The sequence below is a fragment of the Macrosteles quadrilineatus genome, unplaced genomic scaffold, assembly GCF_028750875.1.
Source record: "Macrosteles quadrilineatus isolate MER2022 unplaced genomic scaffold, UCM_ALF_1.0 Scaffold_1__1_contigs__length_201487025, whole genome shotgun sequence".
NCBI lineage: Eukaryota > Metazoa > Arthropoda > Insecta > Hemiptera > Cicadellidae > Macrosteles > Macrosteles quadrilineatus.
In genome coordinates, this window is record NW_026542594.1 from 186,724,716 (window position 1) to 186,736,959 (window position 12,244).

The 12,244-nt window shown below is 35.2% G+C and overlaps 3 protein-coding genes across 3 annotated transcripts in view; all 3 read left to right on the forward strand.

Moving 5' to 3' along the window:
* LOC128991830 (transmembrane protein 132E) overlaps positions 1-12,244 on the forward strand; it is a 202,195-nt gene that overhangs the window by 100,798 nt on the left and 89,153 nt on the right. The gene's annotated exons all lie outside the window — the stretch shown is intronic.
* On the forward strand, positions 1,240-2,310 carry LOC128991814 (ubiquitin-conjugating enzyme E2 Z-like). The gene has a single exon (XM_054415016.1). It carries the CDS (start codon positions 1,372-1,374, stop codon positions 2,179-2,181), a length of 810 nt encoding a protein of 269 aa, XP_054270991.1. The 5' UTR covers positions 1,240-1,371; the 3' UTR covers positions 2,182-2,310.
* On the forward strand, positions 3,345-4,443 carry LOC128991823 (ubiquitin-conjugating enzyme E2 Z-like). Its single transcript, XM_054415027.1, has one exon. The coding sequence runs from the start codon at positions 3,485-3,487 to the stop codon at positions 4,256-4,258; it is 774 nt and encodes a 257-aa protein (XP_054271002.1). The 5' UTR covers positions 3,345-3,484; the 3' UTR covers positions 4,259-4,443.

Genomic DNA, 12,244 nt, shown 5'->3' on the forward strand with positions numbered 1-12,244 from the left:
CTATTAATAGCAAAAAAAACTGGCATACTCTCTAAATCAATACGGTGTTTGCTTCAAACAGTTATATTGTGGAAATATTTAAAAAAAAAACCACAATTTTTATACGTCTTTGGAAAATTTATTTATTTTGATAGTCTGTATTTTGACCATTATTTACGCTACATACTTGCTGTTGGGCTTAAACTGTCACAAATTTATTCTTCTTTAATGTTATAATATAACATTTTCGGTAAAATCAACGGTTCGCGAGATTGAGTGAAAAACAATAGGAATTGCCATATTTTTTATATTTCGATAACAAGTGGCGCGCCCCGCGGCGAGCGGCAGTATCTCGAGGTGGATAACTTGGATTTTATGTTATGGGCCCAATACTAACAACATATCCAAAAATCAGAACTACCCGACCTTTTGCACAGCAACCCCATATTTTCTGACAGATTTACTGGACTATAATCTAACCGTCATAAACAGTTTCCACACTCCAGACTGCTCGCCTTTACTACTTCCTTCACCACTTCCTACGTCGCGGACCTGTTTTCCTCCCTTCCCATGGAATTTTAGGAATGCAGATATCATAATCTAATCGTCATAAACAGTTTCCACACTCCAGACTGCTCACCTTAACTACTTCCTTCACCACTTTATACGTCACGGACCTCAAGCTAGTGTCGTCATTTGATTATATTTATGATCCATACCGTTTCTGTTCTAATATCTGTGCAATAATGATATCAGCTATTTCTTTATCTACTGCATTCAAAAGTCGTATGTCTTTGTTTATGTGTCAAATACTGCTTTCTAAGGATTACATTGAAACTTTGAGACCCAGTGGGGCGGATTCCTAAGAGACTTTTTTAACGCTATATAGATGTTGGCACTCACCGATATGGTCTTTATCATCATGCAAAATTTGAAAACGAATGATTCAGCCGTCTAGGAAGAGTTTGCGTATTACGAAATGCATAAGAGGCGATGTATAAGAGCTTCACTCGCTTCGCTCAATAATATACAACTAAACGACGTATGCACGTATTACAGTCTTGTATATGTAGACTCTCCATTACTTTGGAACGGTAAGAAGTCTATTTTCTTTTTAGAAGTCGATTTTAAGTCAGTAGGTTTAACTCTGTAGCGCTGAAATATATATCGCTTAAGTTTCCTCGAAGTCTGAAGCTATTCTTTTGTCTTTTCCTTGTAATCTTCGTCAATGTTATCCAACATGTGTTTCGAACTACAAACAATAATAACAACAATATTTAAATTTTCATCGTATTTTGTATATTTAATGTGTTTCGGTAGATCTACAACCTTAATTTCGTACGCTAATTAATTCGTTAATTTATTTTAGTCCGAGCAAAGTGTGTGTTTGCCATGTCTTGGGACCCGACCTACAATCAGTCTCCTACAAAAACTTTGGCGCCCCTCTGCTTGAAAAGGATCAAGAGAGACTTGGTCGCGATCCACAATGATCCTGCACCAGGTATTCACGTTGTGGCTGACGAGCAGGACATCACGTTAGTACACTGTCTGCTCGTAGGACCCGACAACACACCTTACGAGGGTGGCTTCTTCTACTTCATCGTCAGGTTCCCGCCGAACTACCCCATCGCATCTCCCAAGGTCAAACTGATGACCACTGGTGGGTCAAAGGTCAGATTCAACCCGAACCTCTACAAGGACGGTAAAGTCTGCCTCAGCATCCTCGGCACATGGAACGGTCCTGGGTGGTGTCCAGCCCAGAGTCTGACCAGCGTCCTCATCTCCATCCAGAGTCTGTTGAACGAGAAGCCTTACCACAACGAGCCCGGATACGAACACGACCATTCTGATGAAGTTGAACAGTACAACCAGCTGATACAACATGAGACTCTGAGAGTAGCAGTTGTCGGGATGTTGGACGACGATTACTCGATTAACCTGCCTCAGCCACTTCGACAAGTCATGGAGAACTACTTTGTCAGTAACTACGAGACTTACACCGCACTGATCGACAGCAGGTGTCATCTTAACGGCAGTATACTGAAGGATAGATTTCAGAATTATAAGAAATACAATTGTGACTATGAGCAAATACGGAAGAGAGTGCAAATCATTTACAAAAGATTGCACAGCGCTGGAGTGAGCCTTTCGCAAATCAAACATGTAACGTTGCACGATGACAATTCATCGTCTTCTGATTAGCGTGATGAAAATTGGTATTTGGGCCGACTTGATCAAACAAACGGTATTTAAACATCAGATCAATCAATGTGAGGAATACATTTACCTACTGTAAACAGGTTTACTATTTCACCATCGCCGTTTGACGCACATCCAATAAATTCGTGCAATCAATCTAATTTACTTTTTTACTTTTTTATTTTACTTAATATACCTTATCAGCTAAACCTATCTCATTGCAACCAGTTGTCGATCGAACTTTACTTTCTATTTTTAAGTCTATTAAGTTTAATTCAAAGAACCAGTTTTTGTATGACAGTCTTGGGTAGACCCTACATTACTTTAGAACGCAAAGTCGTGTAAAGACCATCTCGACAACCCTTATCCTCGGGGTATTACTAATGTACTACTAAACGACGTATGCACGTATTACATATATGTAGACTCTCCGTTACTTTAGAACGCTAAGTCGTGTAAAGACCATCTCGACAACCCTTATCCTCGGGGTGATACTAATATACTGATAAACGACGTATGCACGTATTACAGTCTTGTATATGTAGACCCTGCATTACTTTAGAACGCTAAGTCGTGTAAAGCCCTTCTCAACAACCCTTATCTACGGGGTGATACTAATATACTGATAAACGACTCATTATACTTGTATACACGTAGTTTAAAGCATGTCTTTACGATTGATCTAATTTAGCTATAAAAGCAATTGACACTGTCCAAAATAATATAGTTGTATTCCAGTATCATACCCGTATAACACGGAATCTTATCGAAACAATGGAATAAATTACAGTAACCTTGATCTTTCATTATTTAGAAAAAACTAATGTCTAAACACTCCAAGGACAAGAACTTATACCTTGTAACGGGCTAAAGTAAGCTTTTCCTCATGCCTCTAGCTTGTCCAATGCTACGGTTTTAAGAGAAAAAAAACATTATTTGGAACTTCCGCAATAAAATTTCAACAACATAAAACACATAACATACTTAATATTTACAGTAGGGTGTATTTAGAAGCCGATTTTAAGTCAGTAGGTTTAACTCTGTAGCGCTGAAATATATATCGCTTAAGTTTTCTAGAAGTCTGAAGCTATTCTTTTGTCTTTTCCTTGTAATCTTCGTCAATGTTATCCACATGCGTTTCGAACTACAATCAATAATAACAACAATATTTACATTTTCATCGTATTTTGTATATTTAACGTGTTTCGGTAGTTCTACAACCTTAATTTCGTACGCGAAAGAAGTGATTCAAAATTAATAGGATTAAATTTAGTTAATTTTAGTCCGAGAAAAGTGTGTGTTAGCCATGTCTTGGGACCCGATACACAATCAGTCTCCTACAAAAACTTTGGCGCCCCTCTGCTTGTCAAGGATCAAGAGAGACTTGGTCGCGATCCACAATGATCCTGCACCAGGTATTCACGTTGTGGCTGACGAGCAGGACATCACGTTAGTACACTGTCTGCTCGTAGGACCCGACAACACACCTTACGAGGGTGGCTTCTTCTACTTCATCGTCAGGTTCCCGCCGAACTACCCCATCGCACCTCCCAAGGTCAAACTGATGACCACTGGCGGGTCAGAGGTCAGATTCAACCCCAACCTCTACAAGGACGGTAAAGTCTGCCTCAGCATCCTCGGTACATGGGAAGGTCCTGGGTGGAGTCCAGCCCAGAGTCTGACCAGCGTCCTCATCTCCATCCAGAGTCTGTTGAACGAGAAGCCTTACCACAACGAGCCCGGATACGAAAACGGTCGTTCTAGTGTAGTTGAACGATACAACCAGCTGATACAACATGAGACTCTGAGAGTAGCAGTTGTTGGGATGTTGGACGACGATTACTCGATTAACCTGCCTCAGCCACTTCGACAAGTCATGGAGAACTACTTTGTCAGTAACTACGAGACTTACACCGCACTGATCGACAGCAGGATTCATCTTAACGGTAAAACATTGAAGGATAGATTTCAGGATTATAAGAAATACAAGTGTGACTATGAGCAAATACGGAAGAGAGTGCAAATCATTTACAAAAGATTGCACAGTGCTGGAGTGAGCCTTTCGCAAATCAAAGATTAAACGTTGCACAGTGACGATTCATCGTCTTCTGATTAGCGTGACGAAAATTGGTATTTGGGCTGACTTGGTCAAACAAACGGTATTCAAACATCAGATCAATGAATGTGAGGAATAAATTTACTGTAAACAGGTTTACTATTTCACTACCGCTGTTTTACGCACATCCAATAAATACGTGCAATCAATCTAATTTACTTATTTACTTTTTTTATTTTACTTTAATTGACCTTATTTCAGCTAAACCTATCTCATTGCAACCAGTGTTCGATCGATCGATACTTTCTATTTTAAAGTCTATTTAGTTTAATTAAAAAACCAGTTTTGGTCCATCTTCTTGAAGCTGAAGTAGTGCAACTCCAATACCGTATGACGAGGAATCCGCTGTGAGGAAGGTTTCTTTAGACATGTATAAAGCGAGACACGGTTCGGACATCCATGACAGTTGATCTTTTCCAAAGCTTGGTCTTGATCAGGCCCCCAAACAAATTCTGTCTTTCTTTGCAGTAAAGCATGTAGTGGATGAACTATGGTCGACAAATTATGAATAAACTTAGCTATGTAATTGAAAACACCTAGAATTGAACCAGTAAATTTTTAGGTCTATTTATATGATTCTTCTACATGTTTTATTCACGTATCGTCGTAGCGACATGATCAATAATCATAATGAATAGTATTAGTTTCCTAAATAACGTATTAAGTTACTTCTATCTACCGTGGGTAAAAATCCTTAGACAATATTGTAGTATTCATTTTAGTAATCAAACTTGGTAACGAAAGTCAATGTTCTGTAGCGAAACCTTATAATTTAGAAGGTCTGATCTTCATAAAGTGAGACTTTAAACACATTTGATCTGGCTAAAAATATGCAGTATACCGGTACTAATAAAATACATTCGTGCACAGTGAAAGTATCATAATTTATATACTATTCTTTACGATAATTTAAGCACACAATCTTTTGAAAACTAATACGTACAATAAACGATTCATCGCAACATTTCACCGTTGAAAATAAGACGTCTTTGGAGAGATTCAATTTCATCAGGCAAATATTTGAAATATGGAAAACCAATGATTGAGTTGGAATTGCAAGTTGAATTCTGTATTTTTCGAACCTCGCTTCATGCTTAATGTTGAAAACGAAGGCTAGTGTTATTGTTTAATTATTTCTCGATTAGATTGTGTTGTAATTATTGCAAAAACCAATTACTCGAAAAATGTGATTATTTTACACATATTTTAATATAATAATATTTTACCTTGGTCAGGAAGTATTTATGTATTAATGTACAATTTTATTGTGAAACGAATGGTTTCTACTAACATTCTGCGCCTCTACATTATTCCATACGTTAAAAGTTCAACCACATCTATCTATCTTCTATATATATAATACGCTAAGCCGATTTTTGTGAACAGAACTCCTCCCTCATTTTTGGACCGATTTTGATGATTAAAGTGTCGAAAAAATTGCCCTGATCTGTAGTTTTGCAAAGTGTTTTTCGTTTTTTGATATATTTTTTAGTTTGGGCAGGATCTTCCATCAAAGTTGAGTTTCCTCCCATAAGATTAACATGGGGGAATCTAAATATTTAATTGGAAACTTTGTATCCACTAATTTGAGAGAACGGCTGGGCGTAGAAACTTGGTAGAGGTGTCCAAAGAAAGGTCTTGGTCTGTAGATGAGTTTTCAAAAGAAAAACGAAGAAAATTCGCTTAGGGCTCTGCCCCAGAAGCCTTTAAAAATCCCCCCACAGATTTGTTTACATTTTGGTCATGTGGATAATACTTTTTAATAAAACAGCTGTTAATTTTAAAATTGTATTTTGAACAACACACATTTATTGGGAGTTACTGAATAGTCCAAAAGAAGTATTTGCAATGTTATTTTCTGATTTTAAAATTGATTTTCTTCTGTATCATGTCATGTGTTCCAATATAAAGTTCCATTACGAAATCAGTGGAAAATCCTTTTATGACACTAACTCTTACAATTATTTCTTATTGAACTATCTTCTATCTATTTTACAGGTTGATTTCTGCCTCTTTCACACCTTTTCCCTATATTTTATCATATTTTTCTAGACGGATCATCATAGGTTCATGAGATTATTGTCATACTGTACATGCTTTCAATCATTGGAAAAATCTTCGATTGTGTAAAACAATACAAAATAATACAAGTGCAGAAGGGCACGGTGCCAAATTGAGCTGTGTCCATATTTAAAAAAAATAATAATGGTTTACAGCAACTGGATAAAACATTTTACAATATTTATTTAGAAATATGTGCATGATTTAGAAAGTCATTAAGCTGGAAAACTGCAATATACTGCAGACTTTTCAGAGAGGTTACTTCGATTACAGGTAACAACCAATTAACATTATTTTTTTGCTTTTTGGAAATTCCCCATCACTATGTCATTCGTATTATTTTTTGCCAATGAAGCTGCACAACTATATAAATGAGGAGGCCCCTAAAGTTCAAGAATAAAAGCCAACTTCACTTCAAGTATATTCCACTACACCTAACATTCCGTTGAGAGATTATATTGACAGCTTTATGTAACTGATAAGACTGAGACAACTAACTGACATCCCCCATGTCAAGGATCACAGCTTTAACAGTAACCCCACAACCAATTTCTCAAAACTGTGCTAGAGGATTATTCATTGGCTTAAAAGTACGATACGAACTGACGCGACGTGACGAAGGAAAATCAAACTTACACTGTAACGGATATACCTCTCTTTGAAGTTAGAACGTGTCTTCCCAACAAACAGATTTATTTTTCAAATAAAATCATAGATTAATCTGCATTACACCAATGAAATCACGGAAGTGTTTAAGTACAAAGATCCACCAATACGATTTTAATACTATTTAACGGTTCTTCCAAAAGAAGAGATACCAGATAGCATACTAACAACTCCGATGACGTATAGTATGGGAAATATTTTATTCATTGAATGATCAACCATATTTGGTAACTAACGCAATTAATATCATTATTGTTTTTACACTTATTAATCTTTAAACATTGCTAAATGCTCAAAATATGTATAATTTCACTCAACTTATCGCAGTTAGATGAATTAGCGTAAGCCTTGAAAATAACCGTCGATTTCGACGGGTTTCACCTAGTACTAAATAACAGACTAACACAAGTAGACTACTTGTCCCATTGTAAAATCTTATGGTCGTTGTTATGTGTGGTTCACGTTGGTGACACTTAGCACTTGTGTCGACATTTTTATCCTTTTTGTTATTTCTTATAAATGTAATTTTACGGTTAATTTTACGATTTGTTCTTTGATTTTTGTTTGTGAAACCAAAGGACGAGCTATTGTTTGTAATAAGATTTAAAATAACTGAAATGACAATAAATACACTGCAAATACAAAACATACCCCTGGAGGCACCGGACTGTACTAACCTGACCTATATGGATGACAAATCTACTGAGGGAGTCTGCTTATCTATGGTTAAACTAACTCCTAAATTATTATCCTAATTGATCAGCTGAAAGCAGTTTAGAGTATGCTTTTGTTTTTATATGTAGAGAGAGTTTTGTTGCTTGTTTATCTGTTTCAAGTCATTTTCTCAATTTTAAAACAAGTTTAGCAGTAAAAAAAATAATTTAGCCTATGAAATAAAACAACTTACACTATCCATTTAATTTAGTTCGTGCTTTATTTTATAAACCCATTAGTTTTAAACAACTGATGATTTATTAAACGGGTTTGAACTATTACCATTGACCGACTATACACCTCTTAGTAGAGGGGTATACTCAATGCTATTACGTGTTAACAAGTGCTTAGTTTCCCTCGAAATTGGACCTAAATATAGATTTTTTCAAACAAAATATTGGAATAGTCGAACATACAACGAAAAGTCACAAACATTTTTAAGAGAGAGGTTAAACTTCGTTGAAATACTTAAGTCTTGAAACAGTTCATTATTTTTTTCCTTTTTGCTTCATTAAATTGCATAAAATGAAGAATCGGGACACTTTCTTTAGAAGAAGAGTGTTCTTCAATTCATTCAGTGTTGTTAGAAATGAGATTTCTTTGCTGATGAGTTTCAATTCCATTGAAGAAATATTTGAAGTATGGAAATCCAATAATAGAGTTTAGTTAGTCAGACAGCCATCCCCGTCTTGTTTTTGTTGCATTTGCAAAATATTAATAGTTAGTTTTTCATATGTTAGGGTTTATTTGTGTCTAAAGTTATTCAGTCAGCAATTCTTGTATTTTTTGCGCCAGGTCACAATTCTGCTCTAAATATTTTGCCATAACAATATAGTTATAACACATCCAGGATTGCCTGATTTAAAAGCTAAGTTAGCCAGTAAAATCGCAGGAAAATATTTTCCATTTATATTACTCTTATACGATTATTTTTAATTATATTTTTCATTTGAATTTATATTAGATCTTTTAATTATTTATTTGACATTATTTACGTTTTAATGCAAATCTATTCAGTGAAGCCTACTCGAGTTTGTATATAATAATTTTCGAATTACATTAACTTATAATTGAACCGTTTTCATTAATGGTGGTAAAAAGCGTGGTACGAAATAGGAAAATATATATGGTCAAAGAAATAATATTAACCGACTAGCCAATAACACAGTAACAAAACCGATCATATTATTTGTTAATTATTGAAAGTTATTATAAACTGAAACTTAACCGCAGTCAAATGTGGTACATCAAGTAGTTAAAACTTAAAGATAACCACACGATCATAGAAAGAACAATTTAACTAATCGTTTAAGGGGTCTAAACAGTGACTAAATGTAATTAAGCTCACTAATTATTGTTCAATGAACAAAATTCCCTTTTTTAACAAAGTAATATAGTTTGTGATTTTCATCAAGCTATATTTAATTGCAGCAATTTTAGTTCTAAAAATTATAGTTCTTTTAGGTTTTTTGCAGTTTAAAACACATTTATTGATTAAGAACACTCGTTTTGTGTGCCTTAAATGGTTCCACTATTTTTCATTATGTACAGAATAAAATAAAAGCTTGTCTGACTTTATGTGCTTCACCATTTATAATATCGTCCATCTTCACACATCCATTCAAAGCTTGTGCATAAGCTTGGGAAAAATTATCTTTCGTCACACATCTCTAAGGCCTTTTTCTACACACAGCCTGAATAGCGATGTTAAGTTCATTTCATTGTATAATAAACAATGTTAACTATATTCGATTGATGGTATTGTAAGAAACACTCGCCAACATTCTACCCAGTGTTATGCTGTACCACACTTGAAGTTCAATATTCATAACCCGACACTAGTGGCTTGGAACGTGCCTCAGATCCAATATCATAGCAAATGAAACGTATATCTTCGTAGAAGCTGGGATGGTGTATTATACCATGGATTACATATCTTTTCTAGATTTACTAACTTTATGGACAAGCTGCGACGATTTTATTTTTTCATGTTCTTGTATTTTCATCTTATTTCTTACTTCGTATCTTACTAATTTTACTAACATTAAATGTGAACATTTCGATGTTTGCGGGCATGTCAGTGACTTTCATGTGAAAATTACTGGACCAATTGAGCTGAAATTTTGCCGGAATACAGCCAATATATACCTCATATGAACATAGGCGTATTTTTATTTTGAACCTCCTAGGGCTCAGCTACACTGGTTTCAAAAGTTGAAACAAAATTTAGGGTTTAAGTTTTTCATGGATTGTGAAGTTTAAAATCCCTCAATGTGTGGATTAAACAACAACATGACCCAGCTAAACTTCTTTGCGTAGTACAAATCACCAGTTACAACTGGACTTTTACAATACAATTCCTTTTTACATACAATAAAATACAATGCAATACTTGACTTATAAAAAACATTATGCTCTGTGAAACCATTTTTTTAAAAGTATCACTGAAAAATCCATTAACTGCTAGGAAAGAGATGTGTTCGTACAGTAACTCTAATCTTGGAACCTCGTATAATCTTGGGATGGTTTCGAAATTTATGGTTTTGACCATCCTACTATGTACTATGTATTTAGATCTACTAATTTAGTACCGAGTTGAATAAGACTACACATTTAAAGTGACTGGATTGAGGGGCAAGTGAAATGGGCCGAGAGGAGTCAAAAGACGAAACCGGTTGCGTTCTGTGGCATCTGAAAGCAATTGTTTGCAAATTTTAAACCTCGGCAGCGCCACATAACTCTATAACAAACAATCCACCTTTGAACCGAGCGCGGTAGTGTGCTCCTTGGCTTAAAGTAGTCAACTGTGAATAATAAGGTGTCCCGAAACTCTCAGTCTCTTTGGTGGATTTGTCCCTTCTATTACGATGTAAACATGGACCAGGATCACATTTCAAAACTAAACGTTTTGTGAAATATTTTATTTTTTTCATAATTTCTAATGTAAACATTTTGAACGGAAAAAGACACTTTTGGTTTAGAAGATACTTTTAATCACGATGCAAAACACGTAGTCTTTTCCCTTCTACACAATCTTTCAGTGAACGTTGGATTTGATTTGCAAGTTATACTAAAAGAAACGTCTTATAACACTTAAAACACATTTATTTACGCTTATGCTGTTACTCACAAGACGGTAAATATACAAAAAAGATTCGCGAATTCGCCTATTGGGTCTGATGATGATTGGAGTGTCCAATCGAAATCGATCACCACTTACCATCTTTTTTGTATATTTACCGTCTTGTGAGTAACAGTATAAGCGTAAATATATGTTTTAAGTGTTATAAGACGTTTCTTTTATTTACTTTCCGCAAATTTAATAACACGTACAATGCTGATCAAGAAGTTATTCAAAATATACTAGAAGGAGTTGTTTAGTTGGGCACATGGGAAACCAATGTGAGAAAGTAAATTAGGAACAAGGAACCCCCAAATGAGCGTTTAATAGAAAGTTTCCATTTTGTATGTAAGATAAGTAAGAAATTAATGGTTTCTCAAACTCTAACTTGGAACAAGACGAAACGATCTGCTCATTCACTTTGATCTAAATTAGTGGATAGTACTACACATATTATTTTGCCTTCGAAAATGCATACTTTCTATACGGAGGGATAAAATCTAGGTATTTACACTTTTAATATACATTTTTTATTGACTTATCACCAATGAAATACAGGGTGGAAAAATAATTCCGGGAACAACTATCATAAAATACCCCCGCCGCAGCAATCCTGCCGACTAAGCGCATTTGCATTTGTCCGAAATGATTTTTTAGTTAAATATATTTAAATTACATTAGTTTTAACGAGTACCTAGGTTTGCTGCTACAATTAAATATATAAAGTGTGTTTTTAGTAAAGTATTAATAGCTTAGTTTAAAAGAAATAAAATAAATAAGCAAAACTTGACCATGGGTCAAAAAGAGTCACTTTACGCCCTAGTGATGAAATATACTATTAACACAGTATTCAGTGATAAGCAGCACGCTATGAGTCAGGAGAAAATCAGTTAATTTGATTTGCATAGGCTATCAACCTGTGATTGAATTTAAGATTTTCTTCCGACTCAGGTCCGTTCCCCCGAGAAAGTAACGCATCACTGAATGTGTTGAAAATTGTAATGCCCAGTAACTTTGGTCTAAGTTGGCAGCTTTATCTTTATGAGTTTTATTATATTTGTTCGTCCGGGTTTGTGTATATCTACGTCCTTAGCATTTGTAAACGTTTTTGGTAAAGTGAACTGTCTAAACCATGGCCTTAAGACTGCACTGTCAGTGTACAGTGGTATTTGCTATTGTGGATTCCACTCATGTCCAACACATCGCAGTCGAGACACGTTCTCAGACCACAGATTGGTCGAGCGTCACGATCTGTAAAAAACGCTACGACGATTAAAATGATTTTTCTCTTTAAAATGTCCCTTTTTTGTCTAAAGTCTCTTAATTGTAGTCACTATAATACCTATTTACAGTAGTAAACTGTAGCAGGTCACAATAGGAGCCTACCA